The sequence below is a fragment of the Pristis pectinata genome, chromosome 16, assembly GCF_009764475.1.
Source record: "Pristis pectinata isolate sPriPec2 chromosome 16, sPriPec2.1.pri, whole genome shotgun sequence".
In the NCBI taxonomy this organism is placed as follows: domain Eukaryota; kingdom Metazoa; phylum Chordata; class Chondrichthyes; order Rhinopristiformes; family Pristidae; genus Pristis; species Pristis pectinata.
This window is the reverse complement of record NC_067420.1, coordinates 3768528-3794128: the sequence shown is the minus strand read 5'-3', so window position 1 is coordinate 3794128 and position 25601 is coordinate 3768528. Positions and strand designations below refer to the sequence as shown.

At 49.3% G+C, this 25601-nt stretch overlaps 1 protein-coding gene across 2 annotated transcripts; it reads left to right on the top strand.

Moving 5' to 3' along the window:
* Window positions 1-7314: 7314 nt before the first annotated feature.
* Window positions 7315-24110, top strand: znf831 (zinc finger protein 831). Of its 2 annotated transcripts, XM_052031345.1 has the most exons (4): window positions 7315-7621; window positions 11856-11939; window positions 13124-17911; window positions 21956-24110. In XM_052031345.1, the coding sequence occupies exon 3, from the start codon at window positions 13176-13178 to the stop codon at window positions 16989-16991; it is 3816 nt and encodes a 1271-aa protein (XP_051887305.1). In that variant the 5' UTR covers window positions 7315-7621; window positions 11856-11939; window positions 13124-13175; the 3' UTR covers window positions 16992-17911; window positions 21956-24110. The 2 variants fall into 2 exon arrangements, with proteins under 2 accessions (XP_051887305.1, XP_051887306.1); XM_052031346.1 differs by lacking the exon at window positions 11856-11939.
* The last annotated feature ends 1491 nt before the right edge of the window (window positions 24111-25601 follow it).

Here is a 25601-nt window from a genome sequence, read left to right as displayed (position 1 = left end):
CCTGGTTTAATCTGTTGCTCCCCCTCAGCCTTCTTTGTCTCGTTCTGACTGCCGGCTGCCGATTCCCGAGCGGGTGCGGAAGGGGAGATGGGAGGGGCGATCAGAGAGCAGGTCAGACGGGGAGGGAGGGTGGAGGGGAGATGGGAGGGCAGGTCAGGTGGGAAGGGAGTTGGGAGGGTAGATGGGAGGGGAGGTCGGAGGGGACTTGGGAGGGGATGGGAGAGATTGAACAGGAGCTCAGAACTCCAGCAGAATTCATTAACAAAACATTGCCACTCCATTGGCTGAATATTTCTCATGTTCAACAGCTCTTAGACTTCATCAATAACTAACCTGCAATAAAACTGCTTAAAGATAAAGCAATTGATGTGATAGATCTGAAAGGAAGGAGAGAGAACAGGCAGAGGCAGCAAGATCCAGAGAGGGGCAGAAGCTGGTATGGAAAATGATGAAAAGATACAAGACATCAGAGAGAGATAGGGAGAGGAGGACACTGAGAGAGCAAGACATATGGGCTCAAAGGTTAAAGTGGCAAGAGGGCAGAGAGAAACTGGAACAAGCACACAAAGGAGACGCAATACATTCTGCAGAGGCTGGAATCTGGAGCAACACACACAAAGTGCTGGAGGAATTCAGCAGGTCAGGCAGCATCTATAGAGGGAAATAAACAGTCGACGTTTCGGGCTGAGACCCTTCACACAAAGAATGAGGCACAGGGAGAAAGTGTGTGTGTGTGTGTGTGTGTGTGTGTGTGTGTGTGTGTGTGTGTGTGTGTGTGTGTGTGTGTGTGTGTGTGTGTGTGTGTGTGTGTGTGTGTGTGTGTGTGTGTGTGTGTGAGAGAGAGAGAGAGAGAGAGAGAGAGAGAGAGAGACCAAGGTGGTGGGGAAAGGAACAAAGTGTGTGTAACATTGAAATGTGAACCGACCCAACAGGTGTATTGAGTGCTGGCCTTTCTATCTGGAGAACTGTAGTGCCAAAGATAAAATGCTGGCTTCACCTGCTGCAGGTTCACAAAGCACCGGTTAGGCTACAGTTGAGGCTCAGTTCTGGCTGCTTTGCTTTTGGAAAGGTATATTGGCCGAGAGTAAACCCCGTGCAGATTTGGCAGAACAATACCTGAATTCACAGGATAAGGTTAGAGGTTAGAGGGTAATCTGATCAAAGTTTTACAAGATATTAATTGCAACTGACAGTGTTGAAAATATTTCTGCCAGTTGTCAGGCCCAGGGCTCAGCATAGATATAAAATTAGAGGCAGGTATGAAGTTTGAAAACACTCCTGCACAGAGGTGGTGGGAAATTGGAATTTGGTGCTGATTAATTAGGATCTGATATCGAGGGGCTGCAGGCAGTCAAAGATACACGGGGGGAACGAGACGAAGGATGTTGAGGAGTGGTGTCACCGGTCTGCTTCTGCTCACTTGTGCTTCACAACGTTGGGTGAATGTCCAACTTCCTGGAGTCCTCAAAGACGTGGAGAGAGGGAGGGGCTAAAAGGTAGGGAATTATACAGGCAGAAGCACAGTGAGAGGGGAGTGGAGATTCAGGGACGGGTTGAGTAAGGTACAGAGAGACACAAGTAGACCAAGACAGAAAGATGCAGAGATGGAAAGACACCAAATCTGAGGGGGATGATGGGATAGTTGGAGATGGAGGAGCAGGGTGGGAGAGAGTGGGAGCCACAGTGTCACAAAGAGAGCGCAGAAGGAGCCGGAAGAGAGAGGCAAAGAAAAGCAGAAAGATGGCAGGAAAGAAAGAAAGAGGTCGATAAGGAGAGATAGGTAAATTGGAAAGAGAGCTGGACATACTGGGAGATAGATCAGTGAAGAAAGCAGAGAGAGAGAAAACAGACTCATAATTGGAGACAAACCCAGGAAGAGTGCAGGACAGAGGAAGACAGGAGAAAAAATGTGACGGAGAGACTTTGTGGAGGCAGGTTACCAATAAAAGAATTCAAAACTTAGGGAGAACTCTCTCGATTCCTGCCCCGCTGCTGCCAACGTTGCTGTTGACAAACTATCTTTGCCAGGGATGGCTCTTTTTGCACTCAGCAACTCATAATCCTCTTATGCAGAAGTGAAGGAAAACTGTGACGGGGGATGCTGGTTTGTATGGCTGTACTTTGTCAGGCCTCAGATCTGAAAGCTTCATCCTTGTTCTCAAATCCCGTAACATCCTCACATCTTCCAACCTATTGATCCCCTCTCTGCCTGACAGCACCGCCGAGACAGGTATGCACAGGGTGTGTGTGAGTGAGGGAGGAAGGGAGACACAGAGGGAGACTTCCCTGGGTGAGACTTTCCTAGATGCAATGCCTGGTCTTTCACCTCCTCCTTTCTCATTGTCCAGTTACCCAAACAGTCCTTCCAGTGAACTACTTGGGCACTACACAAAAAGTGCTAGAGGAACTCAGCAGGTCAGGCAGCATCTATGAAGGGAAATAAACAGTCCCAAGACCCTTCATCAGGACTGGAAAGGAAGAGGGCAGAAGCCAGAATAAGAAGGTGGGGGGAGGGGGAGGAGCACACATAGGCAGGTGACAGGTGAGTTCAGGTGAGAGGTGAGTTCAGGTGAGAGGTGAGTCCAGGTGAGGGGGGGAAGGTAGGTGGGTGGGGGAGGGGGAGAAGATGTAATAAGCTGAGAGGTGGGAGGTAGAAGAGGCCAAGGGCTGAAGAAGAAGGAATCCAGTAGGAGAGGGCAGTGGACCATGGAATAAAGGATGGGGGAGGGGAGGAGAGATGGGCAGGTCATCAAGGTGGGGGAAGGGAGCCACAGGAATAAAGGAAGACAAAGGAGTCGGGGGGGGTGGGGAAGAAAAAGAAGGGGAGGGGTTACCGGAAGTTGGAGAAATCGATGTTGAGGCCGTCAGGTTGGAGACTCCCAAGGCGGAATATGAGGTGTTGTTCCTCCAACCTGCGTCTGGCCTCAACGTGGCAGTAGGGGAGGCCGTGGACGGACATGTCAGTGTGGGAGTGGGATGTGGAATTGGAGTGAGTGGCCACCGGGAGGTCCCGGCTGTTGTGGCGGACGGAGCGACCTCTTCCAATCTGGTGTGCTGCATTCAGTCCTCACAATGTGGTGTCCTCTACATTTAGAGAGAAATCAAATGCAGATTGTGCGATTGCTTTGCGGAACACCTCCCTCCAGTCCGCAGGAGTGCTGCTGAGCTTCTAGTTGCCTGTCACTTTAATTCTCCCTCTCACTCTGCTCTCTCTGTCTTTGGTCTTCTACATATTGCAGCAAGGACCTACATAGCTTCAGGAATGGCACCTCATCTCCCGACCGACACATTATAGCCCATAGCTCAACACTGAATCCAACGATTTCAGGTAACTAGCCTTTCCAGTTCCGATGCCCAGATCTGATGTAAGGGCACCAAACAGAAAGACTAGCTCCTTCTGTCTCCGCAAGTGGTATCTGACCTGCCAAGTACTTACACCTTTCTATGTTTTACTTCAGATTTGCAGCGATTTGCTTCCCAGTTTGCATCTCACATTTCCAGCCTTGGATTTTACTCTTTCCTTTTCTCTCTCTCTCTGTCCCCATTCATCACCTTTGATTTCCACCTCCTCCAGGCAGCTCAGCTGTGACTAACGAGCCCTCCCCACCCTCCCTCAGCCGGCACCAGCACCACTTGCGTCGTTCGGTCTCTCGTAGTCTCCGTCCTGTCACAAACACTCCCTTTGTCCTCCCCACCTCTCCCCCCTTCCCAGCAACTTAAAACACACTCGATTTTCCACGTTTCCAGTTCGGATGAAGGGTCATCGACCTGAAGTGTTCACTCTGTTTCTCCCTCCATAGATGCTGCCTGACCTCCTGAGCATTTCCAGCGTTCTCTGTTCTTACTTCCCTGGATGAGTGTGGCTCCATCAACCGGGGAGAAGCTCCACACCAACCAGGCTAAAGTGCTTCACTGCTTTGGCATTTCATCCACGATGTTGTATAGTCCCTCTGTACACCACTGTTACTGTTGTGGCAGCATCTACAAAACACACCCAGCCTAGATTTTAAGAGTAATAATCAAGGATATCGGTGAGTAAATGATCCGGGGAGCAGTGAGTATATTATTCACAAGAGCACTGACTATTTTATCAAAAAGATCAGTGAGTGGTTATCAGTTGCCAGATTCGTTGCCAATGTTCACATCTCAAGTCAAGCTCAATAGCAGTAGAGCATTTAGGCACATCCTGAAGCTGTGAAAGGATCTAGAATTAGAAGCTTCTAAAAGCCCTGGGAGTTATTGATTCTGAAATCTCATGGCATCACACAGACAAGGAAAGCCCCTCCCGATTGCTGTTCACTGCCCTCCCGCGGTTGATGAATCAGTGCTCCTCCATATTAAACAACACTTGGACGAAACACAGAAAGTAGCAAGGCCGCAGAGCGTACTCTAGGTATGGACTTCAATGTCCATCACCGAGTGTGGCTTGGAAACACTAGCACTGATGGAGCTGACCAAGTCCTGAAGGGAAATATCTATCTGCATCAGGTAGTGAGTGAGTCAACATAAAGGATGTATCTCGCTAAATTCAATTTCACCAATCTACCCGTGGTAGGTACACCTACCCGTGATAACAGTGGTAGAAGGGTCAACTACATGGTCCTTAAGGAGGCAAAAATTCCACCTTCACACCGAGGACCCTCTCCACTGTCCACAGCTGACACCTCAAAACTGGGCATCTATGGTAAGATAAGATTTCTTTATTAGTCACACGTAAATCGAAACACACAGTGAAATGCATCTTTTGTGTAGAGTGTTCTGGGGGCAGCCCACAAGTGTCGCCACGCTTCCGGCGCCAACATAGCATGCCCACAACTTCCTAACCTGTACATCTTTGGAATGTGGGAGGAAACCAGAGCACCCGGAGGAAACTCACACAGACACGGGGAGAACATACAAACTCCTTACAGACAGCGGCCGGAATTGAACCTGGGTTGCTGGTGCTGTAAAGCATTATGCTAACCGTTACACTGCCCGTGCCTGATGCGTTATGGACCATTAGCAGCAGCAGAAATGTTCACCAGCACAACCTGTAACCTCATGTTTTAGCGTATCCCTCGGTCTACCACTACTACCAAGTCAAGGGATCAACCCTGGTTCAATGAGGAGTGCAGAAAGCCACCATGTTCACCTGAAATGAGGTGCCAACCTAATGAGGCTGTAACCCTGGACGACCTCTGTGCTAAACTGCAGAAAAAGCGCGCAGTAGACGAGATAATCAACTCCACAACAAACAGAACGAAATCCTGCTGTCCCTCCCACATCAAGTCATGACAGACAAACAGCTAATGGGAGATGGAGGCTCCAGGAACACTCCCATCGTCAGTTCCGGCTGACTCCAGCTGCCCTATCACAAAGACCAGCTGAAGCTTCCACAACTGTGTTCAGTCAGAAGTGCTGAGATGCTGCTGAATCTGCTGAGTATTTCCAGCATTTTCTCTTTTTATTATATCTAAAAAAATGTTAGCGGGTCATTTAGCAGTGATTTCAGAGGGTGATAATTGGCTCCTACCTTCCTGTGGAGCACAGTAGCATAGTGGTTAGGCTGCAGACACAAGAGAGACTGCAGATGCTGGAAATCAGGAGCAACACACACAAAGTTCAGGAGGAACTCAGTGGGTCAGGCAGCATCTATGCAGGGAAATGGACGGCAGATGTTTTAGGTCAAGACTCATGAATCCAGATGAAGGGTCTTGACCTGAAATGTTGACTGTCCACTTCCCCCCATGGATGCTGCCTGACCCGCTGAGCTCCTCCAGCATTTTGTGTGTTGCTCATGGTTAGACTACTGGACTATCACTCGATCTCTAATCCAGAGTTATACATTCTAATCCTACCAATGCAGCTGAATAATTTAAACCCAAGTGATTAAATTAATCCTGGAATTAAAATGCTGGTGTCAGAGATACTGATGATGAAACTAATGGATTGTCCTAAAAATCCATCTGGTTCACCAATGTACCTTAGAAGAGGGAATCTCCTGCTTTTACCGGTGAGGTCTATATTTGACTCCAGATGCACCAAATTGGTTGATTTTTGTCAGTTTGGGGCAATCAGTGACAGAACAAGTACAGCCCGCATCCCACAGATGAATATCTTTACTTTAAAATTTCAGGGGGAGCACAGTGGCACAGCTCGTACTGCTGGCACACTGCTCCAGGGACCTGGCTTTGATCCTGACCTCCAGTGCAGTCTATGTGGATTTCCATGCTCTCCCTGTGACCATGTAGCTTCTCCCTGGTGCTCTGATATCTCCCCAGGTACTGGTCAATTGGGGCACTGCAAATTGCCCCTGGGGATGTTGGGTGGAGGGACAATTGAAGGCAATTAATGGCTGTCCAAGAGGCAATAGGTTGCAGGAAAGTAAGTGGGGGAATGGGACTGATGGGATTGCTCTGAAAACCAGCATAGTCTTGATGGGCCAAGTGGTCTCCTTGTATGCCATAAGGAATTATGAGAAAAGGTACAACTCACCACACTTCAATTGCTCGAAAGTGTGCGTGATGATACCCCAAGGTTGTTATAGGTGCGATAGAAATGGAATTCTCCCTTTTCAGTTATTGGTATCTGACTAACGTTGGCATTAATAGTGGGGATACGAGTGAGTAGCAATTAGGGTCAGGGATGGGTGGTTTTCAGAGGTGTCGGTGAACCATTGAGTGAGAGCAGCCTGTATCAGTCATGACTCTCGCCCTCCCTGATGACTGACCCGAGGAGTCAAGTTACAGGGTTGAGCACAAACTTTTCTGTTGTCAGCTGACTGTGGTGGTCGGGGACAGCTGCACTGCCAGAGCTGCCATCTTCTGGATGAGGCAACTAACTCGGATTGCCCTGAGCATGGGTGTAATGTACACAGGACAGTGAAGGTCCCGGGGGAAACTGGAGGATGGCTAGTGGAGGGTGTAAACAGCCAGAGACCTGATGGAGCCCTCCACCAGTATGAGGAAGCTGGTGGTGACATCAGGCGGTACACATGCCAGTGGGAGCCGCGCCTGCACATTACCTTGCACTTCTTGGCTTGGGGGTGCTTTTATTTACTTGGCTCCCATATGCTGGGCTCACAGACATCCCACCACTGTAGACCCTGTTGTTTTTGAGAAATTATAATTTCTCTTTAAATGACGGGGATGGGAAGTTGATTAGATGGTTCATGTGCCGATATCCAGGATCTTTCGGTGCAAAATTTGGGTTGAGAAACCTGCCTTGTGATACATCCGCAATTTCAGTAACGGCTGAGGTTAGCTCACTTCCTCCAGATCTCATGTCATTTCTGCTCACCGCCCACACAGAACTGTTTCACAGCACCATGCAGTAAACACTTTTTAGAGATGATATTGCTGCCGAAACTTGCATAAAGACCTTTGGAGGCTCTGCTTGTAGCCCTGCAGTCCCACCGTGCTTCTCCTTCCCGGTGTCTGCGAGGATAGAGGAGGTAGCCTTGCTGAAGACCGCTCTTCCCGTGGCCGGGATCACTAGGGGGCTCTCTCTGGTTCAGGCATGGCAAGCAAAGGTTTGTGCTGCTCTGATGTTACCAGGTTGCCTTGTAGGGTAAGATGCTCACTTGCTCTGCACCAGGGGATAGGACCTGCGAGTGCCAGACTCACCAACACAACTTCCTAAGGTAAGTAACTATTAAAGGTTACAAGGGAGTCTGGGCAAAGCTCTGATATAAAAAGAACCCACTGTGGATGAAGTTAACCATGGGGACAAGTTGTGTGCAGCTGTATTGAGAACTTTACGCATATCTCTAGTGATCATGCTGTATGCTTGATGTAAAAACAGTTAAAACGTTTCATGTCCTTTGGGAATCAGGCACAAGATCCAATATTTAACTTGAGGTCCAGATCTCATTAGATATTGGGTCCACCCAATGATTGCCAATATAAGTAGCCAAACAGCAAGGAGCGCACGATAACAACTGTAGACAATCGCTCCATTTTCGACTTGAGAAAGGAAGTTAAGAGACCTCTTCCTCCATTATCCACATTCGTCATTCACACCTCAGTTGACACCCATTGTACACAAGCATCAAGACAAGCTGAATATAGACGCGACATTGAAGGGTTCCCTTATACAATGAGATGGACTCTGACCTCACGATCTACCTTGTTGTGACCTTGCACCTTATTGCACTGCACTTTCTCTGTAGCTGTGACACTTTACTCTGTACTGTTATTGTTTTTACCTGTACTACCTCAATGCACTCTGTACTAACTCAGTGTAACTGCACCATGTAATGAATTGACCTGTACGATTAGAAGGCAAGACAAGTTTTTCACTGTACCTCAGTACAAGTGACAATAATAAACCAATACCAAAAAAAAACCAAATGGACACTTACTGTACTATTGCACACAATAACAGTTAAAACCAACTACACACAGCTTGTGACACCTGCTGCATATATGAAACTGATTATATTTACAAGCCTAGAAATTGGACCCATTTCTGCCCATTTGTCATTGACAAAATGTATATAAAAATCATCTTATGTGTATTTTAAGGCATTTACATTGGCTGGAAGACATGCCCATCGGGAAAATGGTCTTGGCACCCCAGTGTCATTTACTCAAAGTCATTCACACACGTGAAGATGTCACCATGTGTGCAACATTCATTTCTCATATAACAACTGAATTTAGTGCAAAAAAGTGCAATTTACAACCTGTGTTTTCATGCAGAGTAAAACAAGTCTCCTATTTGCTCCTGGGTCATCAGTATTTGGCACTCTCCTTGTTGCACTGATTCCTTTGTGCAGCAGAGCAGCTCTGAGAGCTTGAGTGTCTGCAGCGACCTTCCACAGCAGGCATCACCGCCCTGGTGTCCATCTGCAATATATCCCATGCCTCACAGCGGCTTTGGGCAGTTATGCCATGAAAACGCATGTATGGGAATGATTGCAGAGGAGGGAGAGATGGACGGAGGGGTGTAGCCAGATGGTGTAGATATGTTCCGCCCTCTCTCGTGCTTTTCTTCTCTCTCTATGTAGCCTTTTGCACAGTTGTTAAAGCTGCCTTGGGAGAGAATACTGAGAGCCACTTTCCATAATTCTTATCATCAAACTGCCAGATCAAACCTCAGCAAGCTGCTGCCATTGGAAATTAAGCTGGTCACAGGTGAACACACCAAAGTAGGGGAAAACTATCCCAATGACTGATTGAAGATAAATCTTCACTCATTTAGCAATTCGTAGCAGGTCCCCCAGGCTGTCAAAGGATACAGCAGGATATATCTCAGTTGCAGATGTGAGCGGAGGAGTGGCAGATGGAGTTTAATCCGGCCAAGTGTGTGACGTTGCACTTTGGGAGATCAAATGGAAAGGGACAAATGGCAAGACCCTTAACAGTATTGATGTACAGAGGGATCTTGGGGTCCAAGTCCACAGCTCCCTGAAAGTGGCCGCACAGGTTGGTAGAGTGGTAAAGAAGGTGTAGAAGTTCGAGCTGTGGAGGTTGTCTACATGGATTTTAGTAAGGCGCTTGACAGGGTCCCTCATGGGAGGCTCATCCAGAAGATTAAGATGCATGGGATCCACGGTGACTTGGCCGTTTGGATTCAGAACTGGCTTGCCCATAGAAGACAGAGAGTAGTGGTCGAGGGGACTCATTCTGGCTTAGAGGTCTGTGACCAGTGGTGTTCCTCAGGGATCCATGCTGTTCGTGATGTATACTATATAAGTGACCTGGATGAAAATGTACGTGGGTGGGTTAGTAAATTTGGAGATGATACAAAGATTGGTGGTGTTGTGGATAGCGTAGAAGATTGCCAAAGGATACAGCAGGATGTAGATCAGTTGCAGATATGGGCGGAGAAATGGCAGATGGCGTTTAACCCGGCCAAATGTGAAGTGTTGCACCTTGGGAGATCAGATGTAAAGAGACAGTACATAGTTAATGGCAAGACCCTTAACAGTGTTGGTGAGCAGAGGGATCTTGGGGTCCAAGTCCATAGCTCCCTGAAAGTGGCTACACAGGTTGATCGGGTGATAAAGGAGGCATATGGCATGCTTGCCTTCATTAGTCGAAGCACTGAGTTCAAGAGTCAGGACGTTATGCTGAAACTTTATAAAACTTTAGTTTGGCCACATCTGGAATATTGCATTCAGTTCTGGTCACCCCATGAAAGGAAGGATTTGGAGTCTTTGGAGAGGGTGCAGGAGAGGTTCACCAGGATGCTGCCCGGATTAGAGGGCATGAGCTATAAGGAGAGGTTGGACAAACTTAGGTTGTTCTCTCTGGAGCAGCGGAGGCTGAGAGGAGACCTGACAGAGGTTTATAAGATTATGAGAGGCATAGACAGAATAGACATCTGGTATCTTTTCCCCGGGATTGAAATATCTAATACCAGAGGGCATGCATTTAAGGTGGTGGGGGTAAGTTCAAAGGAGATGTGCGGGGCAAGTTTTTTGCACAGAGAGTGGTAGGTGCCTGGAATGTGTTGCCAGGGGTGGGGGTGGAGGTAAATAATATGGAGGCATTCAAGAGGCTCTTAGATAAGCACAAGGTTATGAGGGAATTGGTAGGATACGGACATTGTGTAGGCAGAAGGGATTAGTTTAGCTGGGCATTTTATTACTAATGTGATTGGTTGAAGGGCCTATTCCTGTGCTGTACTGTTCTATGTTCTATGTGTATGGGATTGGTATTGATTTATTATTGTCACTTGTACCGAGGTACGGTGAAAAACTTGTCTTACAAACCGATCGTACAGGTCAATTCATTACACAGTGCAGTTACATTGAGTCAGTACAGAGTGCATTGATGTAGTACAGGTAAAAACAATAACAGTACAGTGTCATGGCTACAGAGAAAGTGCAGTGCAATAAGGTGCCAGGTCACAACAAGGTAGATCGTGAGGTCAGAGTCCATCTCATTGTATAAGGGAACCGTTCAATAGTCTTATCACAGTGGGGTAGAAGCTGTCCTTAAGTCTGGTGGTACGTGCCCTCAGGCACCTGTATCTTCTACCCGATGGAAGAGGAGAGAAGAGAGAATGTCCCAGGTGGGTGGGGTCTTTGATTATGCTGGCTGTTACACCAAGACAGAGTCCAAGGAGGGGAGGCTGGTGTCCGTGATGCACTGGGCTGTGTCCACAACTCTCTGCAGTTTCTTGCGGTCCTGGGCCGAGCAGTTGCAGTACCAAGCTGTGATACATCCAGATAGGATGCTTTCTATGGTACATCTGTAAAAGTTGGTGAGAGTCAAAGGGGACAAACTAAATTTCTTTAGCCTCCTGAGGAAGTAGAGGCGCTGGTGAGCTTTCTTGGCCGTGGCTTCTAAGTGATTTGACCAGGACAGGCTGTTGGTGATGTTCACTCCCAGGAACTTGAAGTTCTCAACCCTCTCGACCTCAGCACCGTTGATGTAGACAGGTGCATGTACACCGCCCCCTTTCCTGAAGTCAATGACCAGCTCTTTTGTTTTGTTGACATTGAGGGAAAGGTAGTCATGACACCATTCCACTAAGCTCTCTATCTCCTTCCTGTACTCCGACTCATCGCTGTTTGAGATACGGCCTACAATGGTGGTATCATCTGCAAACTTGTAGATGGAGTTAGGGCAGAATCTGGCCACATAGTCATGAGTGTATAGGGAGTAGAGTAGAGGGCTGAGGATGCAGCCTTGTGGGGCACCAGTGTTGAGAATAATCGTGCCAGAGGTATTGCCGCCTATCCTCTCTGATTGTGGTCTGTTTGTTAGAAAGTCAAGGATCCAGTTACATGCTTGCCTTGGTATGCTTGCCTTTATTAGTCAAAGCATTGAGTTTAAGAGTCAGGAAGTTTTGTTGCAGCTTTATAAAACTCTAGGTAGGCCGCATCTGGAGTATTGCATTTGATTCTGGTCGCTTCATTATAGGGAGGATGTGGAGGCTTCGGAGACGGTGCAGAAGAGGTTCACCAGGATGCTGCCTGGATTCGAGGGCCTGTGTTAAGAGGAAAGGTTGGACAAACTTGGATTGTTTTCTCTGGAGCGGTGGAGGCTGAAGGGAGACCTAATAGAGGTTTATAAGATTATGAGAGGCATAGATAGAGTAGACAGCCAGTGGTGGGTGCCTGGAATGTGCTGCCGGGGTGGGGGTGGAGGCAGATACAATAGAGGTGTTTAAGAGGCTCTTAGATAGGCACATGGATGTGCAGAGAATGGAGGGATCTGGACATTATGTAGGCAGAAGGGAGTAGTTTAGTTAGGTGTTTAGTTACTAGTTTAATTAGTTTGGCACAACGTCCTGGGCCGAAGGGCCTGTTCCTGTGCTGTACTGTTCTATGTTCTATGTTCAACGCAAACCTCAGTTGTTATTGAAAGGAGTGGGCTCTGCGTTGATGAAGAACTAGAAGGGACTGAGGCGGGCTCGCCTCACCAGAAGGGAGGACTTCTGAGGGGCAATGGAACCTGGCTAGAATCTGAAGGAAGCAGTTATATCACTGAAAGAGAGGGAGCAGGGAGACTTTCCACAAATATACGACTGAAGGATAGATCATGTCATAGATAGATGACCTCCCCACAGACAAGTCGTCATCCTCCATCTGCTCAATGATAGATTAAAAACTTGATAAAATGAACTGGTGTTGAGGGAAACAAGGTGCAGCCTTTATGTACTCGGCGGGTACATGAGCTCGGTTGTTGCCTCAATTCTGCTTCGACCTCGGTGATTCCATGCTTCCCCCAGGTCCATACTGCTCCCGTGATTCACCCGTGTTAAACTTTCAGAATATACCGCATGATTGATCTTGTAGATACAGAAGGAGGCCAGTCAACCCATCAGATCAATGCCGGCTCCCAGCAGAGCAATCCCATCGGTCCCATTTCCCCTCTCCTTATTTTGCCGAAATCCCCCTCACATTGCCTATCAACCTCTCTTCATTCCTCTTGCCATTTACCTACACGAAGGGGTAATTCACGGTGGCCGACTAACCCACCTCAGGGATGAGGGAGGAAACCCACTCGGCGACAAGGAAAACGTTCAAACTCCAGACCGACAGCACCTGAGGTCGGGATTGAACTTGTGTCCCTAGAATTGTGAGGCTGAAAGATAGAGACCAAGGGGACAGTATTTGTGGTATTGTCAGTCTCTCATATGAAAATACAGATTGTTCACTAATGATAAATGTCTGTGCTCCACACAGGTAACTCAGAATAATTCCAGAGATTGGGAAGCCTGTGGATGGGAGATCAAACATGACTACACCAGCTGAGGAAAGTAAACCAGATATGGACACTGAGGGGGAAGAGAAAGGTTCAGCGTCCCCATCTCAGAGCTTTCCTCCACAGTTGCATGGACGTGTCCGGCCAGGATTAAGTGATACCCCGCCCACCTCTACGGTTATCGTTCAAGTTGCAAAATCAGTCGATATCCTTTCACCTTCTCAACTGACCTCCCCACGGACAAGTTGTCGTCCTCTATCTGCTCCATGGGGACTTCTTCAGAAATCCTCAGCCTGCCAGCAGCGACCGTATAAGATCTGTTACGTTCCTCTGGTCAGCAGTACGTCAGACCTCCAAGCATCGCAGTCAAAGAGAATGGACCAACCTCGCCTCCAGACTGAAAAAGAACCATCTCCGGCTCATTCCTGTCAGACAAGCTCCAGACTAAAACCTGACCGTCAGACCACTGGGCTCCAGCCTCCCCCCTGCACACCCAGGGTACGCCCTTTCTCCAGTTCTCCCGGACCCAATCCGACTCCGCCAGCCCCCAGGTTCCAATCTTCTCCCGAAACCACCATCTTCCAACCTAACCCTGCAGCCCCCAGGCTCCAATCCCCCCTCCATACAACTGGGCTCCAACTACCACCCCAAACCTCAGCATTCCAACCTCCTCCCCATACCCCTGAGCTCCCCCCTCCCCCCATTACCCCTGAGCTCCCCCCTCCCCCTCAAACCCACAGGCTCCACCCTACCCCAAAAGCCCTTGGTCTGCAAACCACCCCCCATAAGCCCAGTCTCCAATCTCCCCTCCGGCCCTCAGGATTCCACCTTCTCCCCCTAAGCACGGGGCTCCAACCTTCCTCGTTTACTCTCAGGCTCCAAGTTCCCCACCAAACCTTAGGGCTCCAACCTCCCTCTCATCTCCCGGAGGTCCAACCTTCCCTGTGCATCCCTAGGCTCCAACCTTACCCACAGACCCCAGTGCTCCAACTTTCCAGCTGCACCCCTGGGCTCCCCACACCCCGTAACCCTGGGGTCCGACCTCCCCACCAGAGCCCAGAGCTCCAAGCGCTGTTGTATGGGAAAGAGCTCCACATAGTCCACCTTCCGGAGAATGTTCAGCAAGTCAAAGTGAAAGGACAGAGAAAGTATGTGTGCGATGAATGCGGGAGGGACTGCGCAAAGCGCAGTGCCCTTGAGAAGCACGTCCGATCTCACACCGGAGAGCGCCCCTTCCCGTGTATAACCTGTGGGATCTCTTTCAAAACGCAGAGTAACCTGTACAAACACAATAGGACACAAAGTCATTTGCACAACTGTCAGCTTTCTGCTGAGTTGGAGAGAAGCAACAAGGCAGAGCTGAGCACTAATTGCTCATCAGCAAGCGAGGAGGACAGGTATCCTTGTGAAGGTGCTGACCAGGAGGCTAAAGGGAATTGTCACGTTGACCTGCTTATGGCCAACTCCCGCTGTCAGACGGAGCAGCAGGACTCCATGGGCATTGTACAGCAGGATACAGGTTGGAGCAGGGTCAGTGCCACTGAGAAAAGGGCAGACAATACAGCAGACGGAGAGAAACAAGACAATGTCCAGCCGCTACCTGGCCAAACCGGAAACAGGCATTTGGTTCTACAGAGACAGAAGGCCACTTATTTTGCCAAACAGTGGGTCCACAGGTCTTCGAGTTCCAGTGTACAAACAAATGAAAGCACCGACTCGGGGTACTTTTCCCATTCGGATAGTCCTGACCAGCCACTGCCGTCGACGGGCTCACTGCAGGGTCTCCAGCGGCAGAGCACAGACACCGAGTCGGAGAGGGGCTCTCAGGCCGGCCAGCAGCTGCCGAGCATTGGGCAGGGCGTGCCGGGATCAGCGGTGGACGACGAGGCTGTGCGAGGTGGGCACCGTGCACTGCGCGGGTCACAGGAGCTGGGCGAGTGGATCTCCAAGCTCATCTCCGACAACAAGGCCGTGGTTGACGACAAGCACTTGGAAACCGTGCGGCCAAGGAAGACACTTACCTCGAAGCAGGGAAGCATTGATTTACCGATGCCGTACACATTTAAGGACTCCTTTCACTTTGACATGAAATCTGTCCAAGGCAACAAGAGATCAAGAGTTCCCTCCAGTTTACCAGCAGTCTCTAACCAGTTAACACAGAAGTTCCATTCCTTACCTGAACAGGTCTCCTTGACTGTTGACTATTGGCCAGTTGTAAGGAGCAATTCTGTGCCTCTCAGTATGGGCGGGTTGGTATGCAGTAAAATAGCCAGCAGTTCAAGCTGTCGCCCGCAGGAGTTAGAGGGGAAACCCGCCACTATGCTGCTTGTCACAAACTCGCAATCGCACTCATTGGACTTTGCCCCCTTGCCCCATCGCACCCTGGTCAGGCAAACTGCTCTGGAGGGCTTGCCAGCAGGTAGTCTCGCTGTAGAGTGGCCTAACCCTGTGGTCAGAAATAAGATGTGCGATTCCAAGGCTGAGCAAATCCCGAAGCTCAAGTGCAAGTCTTTAGGAAAGGACGATGGGCAGAAAAAGCTGAAGAAGTTTTCACATGAGAGGTGGTCGGTGTATGGAGAGGAAACCTTCCGAAAGAAATACCAAGAGGCAAAGAGAACCATGCACTCTGCCAGTCCGCTGGTCCCACCCACACAGCACCCTCACAGTGTCACAGCACCGGACAAGGACACTCCAGCACTCCTCGAGAAACCACCCTCCAACCCCTTGGCATCAACCTCTGTGCACAAAATTCCTGTTAAAAAACACCTTTCAGACCCACTTCCCTTCGGGTCAGTGAAGGTCACAACCTTCAACACTCCAGTGTGCCAGGTACAGTTTTCCCAAAGAAAGGTGGACCAACGTTCACCGCAACAGGGATATCCGGATCCCTGCCATATCGCTAAAGAGACAAAGACTCCACTAATCCCAGGTGGTGTGGGGGAAGTGCCTGCAGTGACATCAATCTGCTCAGCAGAGACGCTCCAGACAGGTGAAGATACCGGCAAGTTGACTGCATCCTCCACAGCTCGAGAAACCGCTGGGGACACAGGGAAGAAACTTCCCCTCCATCAACAATCACCCACAGCGAGCAGCCACAAAGAAAGCAATGCTACACGACCAATACAAAGACGCTTCTCGCACCCAAAGCTGGTGAGGCAGCTCAGCGTCCTTGTTCCAGAGAGTAAAACCATACAAGAGGCAAGAGGTCAACGAGAGAGCAAGCCTAATGAAGTGAGTTTGCAACAAGGTGAAAGTGGTATCTCAGAGTTTCCATCAGGACGACCTCCCAGGAAGAAACAAAGGCTGAAGTTAGCTGGCATTGGACAGCTGGCTGAGAGACCACAGTCTGGCTGTGGTTTGACAGCTGGGGCTGCTCTTGGTGAGTCACTTCAACCAGGCAGTGTCTTCATCCCAGACACTGGGCATGAGCGGTGTCAAACAACCAAGTGCACAAAGTGGAAGGAAGGAAGCTCTGCTGAACAATCTTTGCCGTCAACTGCATCTGGTAGTTTTACTGCCCCTGACCCCACACCTCCTCACTGCGCTCGGTCTTTGCCAGTGCAAGAGGCAGCAACTTCTACCTCCCCCTCTCTTCATTTTCAGTCACTTTCAGAGAGCAAGAGAGAAGTAATTAGTCAAGGGGGGTTCCCGACACTGCTACAAGCAGCTGCAAACGAGGTCAACCACACTGGTAAGAACTTGCACACAGGACCAAGCACGGGCCAATGGGCAGCAATCGTGTCTCCCCAAGTGAGAGCTCTCCACTTGCAAAAACAAGATTTTCTTCCAAAATACCAGCTCAAATGGACAAAGAAAGAACCGAGCGTACCAAGCCGCCCACCATCCTGACCCAGAAATACATTGGCTGTCCTTTGTCATCAGTGGGCTTCAATCCTGGAACCCCTTCCCAGGTAGCACCATGGAAGTGCCTTCACCTGAAGGGCTGCAGTGACTCACCACCACCTGCTCAAGGACAATTAGACTGGGCGGTGAATGCTGGCCTCGCCACCGATGCCCAGGTCCTCAACAGTGAATAAACGAAAAGAGAAGAGCTCTTCGTTGACTGCAGGAGCTGCAGCTGATGAGAGGGCAACCACACTTCCCAAAGCTCTGTGTCTGAGATGTCCCAATAATGACCAGCAATGCTGCAACAACAAACGGGACTATTGTCTGCTTCTTACACATCAACCAGTGGGGTGTGGTGAACCGAGGTCTGTGGGATACTTAGATGTGAGTCACCATCAGGAAATAAACCATTTCCACCAAATAGTTAATGAAATAAATAACCTCAGCGGCCTTTTGGACTCCATTCTGCGTATACGTCTCTGGTGGGACGTCGGTCAACAGGTGGCAGATTGGCTCTGGTTAGTGTTGTTACTAATTCATTGGTGAGCAGACGCCAACAAGCTGATGGCAATGTCAAAAGAAATGGAGAGCCTGAGTATAAGTGGAGAGTGCCACAGAGAGTTAGGTCTCATCAGCGGATGTCACTTAGGAAATGGAGCAGTTCTATCTCACCTCAGAATCAAGGCTTGGCTGCGATGGACTTAGAACATTCCTCCTTCCCAAGGATGAAGGCTCAGTCTGAGCCCCTGTAGTGTTAACTAGGAAACACCATGCTCCTACATTCTCTGGAGAAAAGCAAGGTCACTGCGGTCCGGGACATGGGGCGTTGATGAAGAAATATCTGATGCACCACACCTGACACTGAAGGACACTTTTGCTTGCAGAGGCCACAGCAGAAAGGCTGTGACATTTGTGTTCAATCAGTGAGTATAGCTCCAAACGATTCCTTGTACATTTGTATTGCTATACCTCTCTCCTTTCTGTTTGTTGCCAAAACCAATTTATTGTGGAGGCTGTGGATGTCTCTCAGGGTTGTCAGTGCTGCTGTTCACCAGCCCCTACCTCAGCTTCATCCTGCTTCCTGATTACCAAGAATGCCAGAGGGAGAATAGGGCGGCTTGCACTGTCCTCTGACAGTCCTGGTCACCGCAAGGGTCCAAGAATGTCAGAGCACACGCCCAACTACAACAGCTTGTGCATGTACTTCCAACAAAGCAAAGCATCCCAAGGTGCTTCAGAGGTGGACATTAAGCCAGATAAGCAGATATTAGTGCAGATGGGCTAAAGTTTGGTCAAAGAGCTAATGTTGTGAGAAGTGTTGTGAAGAAGGAAAGAACTAATATGGCAGAGAGACTTAGGAAGGGAATTCTACAGATTACAACCTTGGCTATTGATGTCACTGCTGGACTTTGGTCCTGTGCAGCTGATGGAGGTGGAGAGACGGTGGAGAACCAGGTCAGCAGCTGCACAAAGAGCGAGGAGCCACGCATTCCCTGTCTCATGTTCATATGCAGGCGGCACAAAGGTCCACTGCGGTCATTCAGGTAATGGTGGGCATGAGTTCAGGAGGTCGGACATGTTCAAGGACTTTGGAGATGGGAGTGGCAATTTGCAATGACGCAGGGCTTAAGAGTTGTTTCCCTGACAAGAGGGGTGATGGCATCAGATATTGAAGGGGGTTGGGGGGGGCGGAGAGGAGGGGAGGGGAGTGGAGGGGAGGGGAGGGGAGCGGAGGGGAGCGGAGGGGAGGGGACGGGAGGGGAGAGGAGAGGAGAGGAGAGGGGAGGGAGAGAGAATCAGAGGAGAGGGGACTAGCAACTAATTTAGGATCTAGAGAGGGAAGCTGAGTGGTCAGTAATATAGAGGAAGGGCACGGGATGTGGGTCTTGTGGAATAAGTGTGTGCTAGAGGGCACGCAGGGGGATTGCAGAGGGGGTGAGAAAGATGTGAGCAGGGGCTGGGCTTGGGTCTGGAGGTTTGGCCCAGTGGGTGAGTGAACAGGATGAAAGTGGCAGCGGGGGTAGGCGGAATCATTTCAGCAGCAGCAGAGGAGTCCGTGATCGGATCTTGTCTACGGAGGCAGGGAGAGGCACACCAGAACCCAGTGTGCGCCAGGAAATGGAATATGGCAGCTCTGGTGATGAGGGAAGGGAATAACCGTCAGCATTGCTAGTGATTTCCACATCTGCTGAATGAATGAGCAACAGTGAGGGCAGAGCCTGGTGGACCCCTATGTGACTGATCTGTCAGTGAGTGCCGAGCCAGTTCTCCACCCTATTCCTTGCATGTTATATCTGGGGCACATAAAGGTGCAGGAATGAGGAATGATTGGGTCAACGACGGAGAAGAGGGTACAGTAGCTGCAGAGTCCTGCTGGTCAATGTAGGGCCAGGCAACTGAGAGTTTGAATTGGAGATGTGAGTGAGTTTGGTGGCAGCTTTTCTCAGGGGTGGAAGCAAAGGAAGGACAGGAGGATGTGAAAGCAATACAAGGAACTGCTCAGAGTTGGTCCTGTGATCCAGACAACGGGATTAAGGAGGCCTCATGAGATGGCCCAGTCAAGGAGCTGCCTGCGAATATAGATTGGAGTTTTCACAGCGGGAGTCATGAAGGGAGGAAGTGACAGAGAGCACAATGATTTAAGATGGTGGTTGAACTCAGCGAGGATGAGAAGTTGTTTGGTGCAGATGGAGGAAAGCACTGATGGTTTTGTGGTTAGGAAAGAGCTCGAGGTCCTTGGGCGTAGACAGTGCCCACACATACAGAGCTATGATTGAAACGTGGCTTCTGGATTGACTCAGAGATGAAAGATCAGGCTCGGTAAGGTTTACTACACCAATCACAGCCCAGTTTATTGAGTCAGGGATTATGGTGCATAATGAAAACTATAAAAAAACACAGAAAAGATAGCCTCATTAGCTGTGACCACAAAACTACTGAATTGTCATAAGAGACTGGCTCACTAAAGTTCTGCAAGCAAGAAGATTTGCCTTGTCTGGCCTATATGTGACAGAAAGATAAAACCATAGCAACATGGAACATAAGAGTGAACGCTGATCTTCTATCTAAATACTACAGGCCCATTCTTTCCCCACACCTGTAGATGCCTTTTGTGTCTATAAATCTATCTGTTTGCTTCTTAAATACACTCTGTGGAGCTAGATAATTTTTTGAAAGATCGGCAATGGGAATCTTGCACAGAGGAGGAGTTGAGGCCATGATCTTATTCAATGGCAGGACAGGCTTGAGGGATTAAGTGGCCTACCACTGCTCCTATTTGCTTTCCCTATCTCCTAACCTCTGATGAACACAGGCCTAGTTGACCCAATCTCTCCTCAGCAGTCCCACCATCCCAAGAATCAGTCTAGTAAATCTTCATTGCACTCTTATCCCTTTCTGCGATGAGATCAGAACTGCACACAATGCTTTAGGTGTGGTTTTACCAGGCCCTGTGCAATTGCAACAAGATATCCTTGCTCCTATTGTCGAAACCTCTTGCAATAAAGGCCAAAATGTGTTTTCTTTCTTAACTGCTTGCTGCATCTACATTGTGCATATTGTACATTAATATTTCCCGTCGTTCGAGTAATTCTGTCTTCCTGTTTTTCGGACTGGGGTGGATGACTTCTCATTTATCCACATTATACCGACTCCTGACCCATCAGTCTGGAGGACTCTTAGCTGCCTCCTCTCTCAGGAGCCGTGAGGATTAGACAATAAATGTGAGTATGGTGAATAGTGTCCACATTCCTGTGAGTGAATAAATTAAAACAAGACCCTGGGTGCGAACAGGAATCCACTCGTATATCTGATCCCAAAAACTCTGCACCTCCTGTGACAGTTTTAAATAAATGATTCTTCATCACTGAATCCCAGGGCGGAGGAAATCTGTTCGCCATATCCTGACTGCACATTATGCTTAGAAAACGTTGGAATAATCCAGGTATCTCTACTGTTGGCAGTGGGGGGGGGGGGGGCATCATGTGCAAGGCACGTTTCTACATTGGATCCTATTACGAACCCCAGGTTACCACTTAGTGAGTGTCCCTTTAAGGCACCTGAACAGTAGAGTGTGGCTTTGTTTGACTGCCGCAAGTGGGAGTGGAGAGCTTCTATGACTGATATAACTGGAATGCTGCAGGTGTCTGAAGGCTGATTTATTGAAGGGCTGGCAACCGCAGAGAGATATCTGTGAGCTGATTCCTGAACCCAGCCACAGAGCGAGAGAGCAAGAGAGAGAGAGAGAGAGAGAGAGAGAGAGAGAGAGAGATATGAGAGTTGGTAGCATTGACTGCCAGTCTCTGTATCTATGAGTGAAACACAATCATTGTGACTGTCACTTTGCAATCCTTACATGGACCTTTGGAGCAATCTGTGGAAACCACCTTGTCACTAACCTGTACCAGGAAGCAGGTATATCTATGGGCAGCCACGTATCAAGTGCCCTTGGTGTGGCAAATACTTCGGAACAAATCAACGGAGATCTTCGGCGATTGGGGTGTTGTATTGGTTCCATCGTGGAACTTGTGGAATTCGTAAACTCCTTCTCTCTGCATTCTAACATGGTTTTCAGAAGCTTTTGCAGATTGTTTTGCTTTGTGACTTACTGAACTGAACTTTGAGAACTGTTCCTAGACTGGGTGGTTTGGGAACTTGCCACGCACACATTTCTGTTTACTTCAGTTTATTTTGGTCAATGTCTGATATCTAATTGTTTTTTTCTCTTATTATTACAAGTAGTTACTAATAAATAGGTTTTAATGTTGAAACCTTGCTCGTTGTGTTTCTACTGCTGTTGGTATGTAACAATCCCCACCTTGTTGGCCTCTGGACCTCTGATCTCCCTTTGCCACATCCCTCCCCTCTCCACCAATCTCCCTCCACATCCCTTAGCAATGCACATTAAACGAGACACAGGAGCAAAAGCAAAGCCGATCTGACTCTTTCTCTCTCTCTCAAAATTCTAGACTGGACGTGGACAACTATTTTATTGACAAAAGGATAACCAAGCTCACCGATAATAGGCCACGTGTTCAAAACGGTGGGGGTGAGAGAAACTCGGAATGCTTGCTTGAAATCTAGATCACTGGAAAACAAAGATGGAGTCTGCTGAAGTGTCCCCTTCCTGTCTTCAACTGCCACTGTTGATGAAACTGAATCAGAACTGTCAGGTATGGCAGAGTCAGAGAAAATTAATTTCACTTCACTTAGAGCCAGTTTGGAAGATGACATTCCAGTGCATCCTGAAAGTGTTGGATCATCCAGCCATTGTGGTTGAGGCAGGAACCCTTCCCTTTCTTTGAAAGGACTTTCAGGAGGAGACCTAACCTGAGAATGAAAGGATTCTCGATTCAAAAACCGGGCAGGAAGTGAACTTCATGGAAGGTGAGAGTATGGATAAGGAAACAGTTTGTCATCCAGAGGGTGGTGAAGTTCTGGAGCTCACGGCATGAAAGGGTGGTACAGTGAGAAACTCTCACCACGCCTGAACTTGAAAAGCCGTGACCTGCATGTCTACAGTTCCAGAGCTGGAAGGTGGGATTAGGGTGTTGAGCTCTCTTTCAACTAACATGAACATAATGGGTGGAGTAGTCCCCTCCTAAGGGGTAAATCTTCTCAGATTCAATGACTCTCTTTGGGAGAGATTTGTCCAAACGTTAGCACAGAATCTCCGGCTTTGTCAGAGTGTACAGGCAAAGTTTATCCATCCTTTGGTTCATCCACTTTGCAGGTGGTCAGACTTCTGCGCTGGCTGTGCTCTGGACGAAGTTTCATTTGTGAATGAGAGAGGAAAATCTCAGCGTTCTGAGGAAAAGTCAATGACCCAGAACATTAACACTGTTTCTCGTTCCACAGTATTTCCAGCCTTTTCTGGTTTTATTTCAGTCTTGGAGAGTTGATTACAAAAATCTCAGAGATGCAGGCAGACTCTTCAAATTAACACAGAGGCTTTCATCTGTGGGCCAGAACTGTGATATATCCTGGGGACCACACATCACAAGTATGCGCAAGTTCCCTCTGCTCAGAGCAGCAGTTTATTCCTCCAACATTAAGACAGTGCTATTACATTTCTCCCTCTGTAATGAAAAGTTACAAATCATTATTTGTCTGCATAAACGTGCAATTATTATACTGTTACTTTCGATAATGATGGTCCACAATGTGGTGCCTGGAGAGTAAAAATTATTTCTCAATGAGACACAAAGCACAAGGGTGCATGATGCTCAGCATGGATATATTGGGCCTGTTTCTGTGCTGTGTGTCTCTATGACAATGAATTGTATTCTTAAATAATGTTCTTTATAAACTCAGACAAACAGAAATATGGCAAGTATTGTTATTGCTTTCACAAGTTAGGTTTAGTCACTGCTTTCGTGATTCTAAAACCTCTCTCAACCAAAACTTCCAGACCTCATGGAAGGAGATGGTCTTGTTCTGGAATGACTCTTCAGCAGGGCCAACTCTGACCTGTATCGGGAGCTACACCTTCAGGCATGTGTATTGTGGAGGGTCGTGGCTGACACATGACAGCACTGCCCACTACCTGGTCCGGAAGACACACCACTGCAAATCAAGGTTTGGCCCTGCCCCACCCATCAGCGCACACCTGACCATTGGCCCCTTTAAGTACCTTTGTACTTGGCCTTGGGCCATTCACCTTTGTAATTGATTAGTCCTTGCTGGCACCGGGCCATTGGCCCCCTGTAAATTACCGGGTCTGGACCCTCCAGCCCTCCAGCACCATAAAGGGCGCCGCACGTGCTCGGCTCTTTCTCTTTGCAATCTTCGAGGGATCACCCTGCTTCACTCCAGGCCGAGTACCATGGAACGGCGCTGGAGAAATCGTTGGTGAGGTGTGCACTTATAAAGGGTTGGGAGCATTTTAGTTAGTGTCCCTAGTAGCATAGATCCGCACCTGCACTGAGTCAAGGGATGGCGGGTATCGTATTGTTTTTCCCTGATTGTATATACCTAGTTCGTTTTGTGTGTGTGTGTGTGTGTGTGTGTGTGTGTGTGTGTGTGTGTGTTTTATCCCCGGTGCGATTTTCCCACGCTTGCTATAAACTGTGCGCGTGTGTGTGTTATTCCTGTCACCAATTTCCCACACTCGTCTTTTGTAAATAAAATCATTTACTGCCAGACTGTGTGCAGAGTCCTTGCTTTTGAGAGCCATCGAGTCTGTTTTCTCACTCACAACAATTGGCGCTGAGTTCAGGGTCTCAAAGGTCTTGGCTGAACACAGATGCGGGGAGGGGTGTTCTGGAACAGGGGCAAGAAAGCCAGTGCAGGCACCGAGGATAGGATTCCCGGGTGCACCGATGAGAGGGAGGGATTTGGGAGCTTGGCCAGCATGCTGGCGGACCACAGTAAACCAGTGGACTGGGCCGACTAGTTAGACCCGCATGGTGAGAAACTGGGACACCACGTGGACTCCCTGCTTAAGAAGTCGGGGTTCCCCAAGGCTAAGGGGAGACAAAGGGGTGCCTTCTGGCTGTCTGCGTCCCTCCTGAGATGCCAGGTCAGGATTACTGGCCAGGTACAAGATATGTGTCACCAAAGGGACGAGAAGATAGAGGTGCTCCAGCAGCGCTGGCGTACGCTGCAGGAGGCAACCCAGGCTGCCCAGACCCGAGCCAACAAGCTCGAGGCCAGAGGAACCGAGGTCACCTGCAGGCTGATCCAAATGCAGCAGGCGCAGGCAGCCCGCCGGTCTGGCTGGCAGCCGGACCCGCTCAAAATTCAAGACCTGGTCCAGCGCGGCGACAAGCTGGATGCGTGGCTGGGGGATGGGGGTATATGGATGGATAATGGCGAGGAGGGGGTGCCCGAGGAGCCTGAGTCCCATCACACACACCCTCACCCCTACGCATCCGAACCACTGCACGCTCGACCTGTCACCATGTGGTCCCAGGTCCATCACAGAGGGGAGGAGGGGGGTGAGGATGAGAAGGTCGCAGGGGAACATGCCTGTGGTCACTCCGAGACTACGGAGACCCGGGATTTCTTAGCCAAGGAGCTGACCCATTTGGCGGATCGGTACCGCCAGCGGCCAGGCAAGCACCTGGCCGCATGGCTGCTCTGACTGTGGAATGATGGGGCCCCCAACATGAGCCTCTCTCACCAGGAAGCAAGCGCCCTGGGAAGCCTGTCCGACCAGCAGAGTGTCAACAATGCCCTACGGGCGCCACAGGAAGGGATCTGGGACGCCACTACCCTGTGGGATCGGGTAGTGACCGCCGTGAGGGTCTGGTACCCTACCTTTCTCGAGTGGGACTTACACGGGCGACCGCAATGGAACACGGTCAGTGAGGGCACCAGGGTCATTAGGGAGTGGGTGCTGGTGAAATTCACTTATGAGGGAGCCCGTGATCGCAACTTTTTAGAAAACACCAGGGTGACCAGCGTGCTAGCGGGATACCTGGTCACCACCGCGTGCCCCTATTTGAGGCCAGTGGTCCTGCCCCTCATGGGACCAGCTAATGGGAAGACCGCGCGGGATGCCATCGCCCTCCCGGAAGGGCTAGAGTACATGCATTGGGGGGCACCTGCCCAGGTCCGTAGGGTGGAGACGAGGGCTGGAGACAACCACTTGTTTTACGCACAGACAGCTAT

Excerpts from the sequence above, each read along its gene's own strand:
- znf831 (XM_052031346.1), top strand. The coding sequence starts at position 13,176 with ATGACTACACCAGCTGAGGAAAGTAAACCAGATATGGACACTGAGGGG.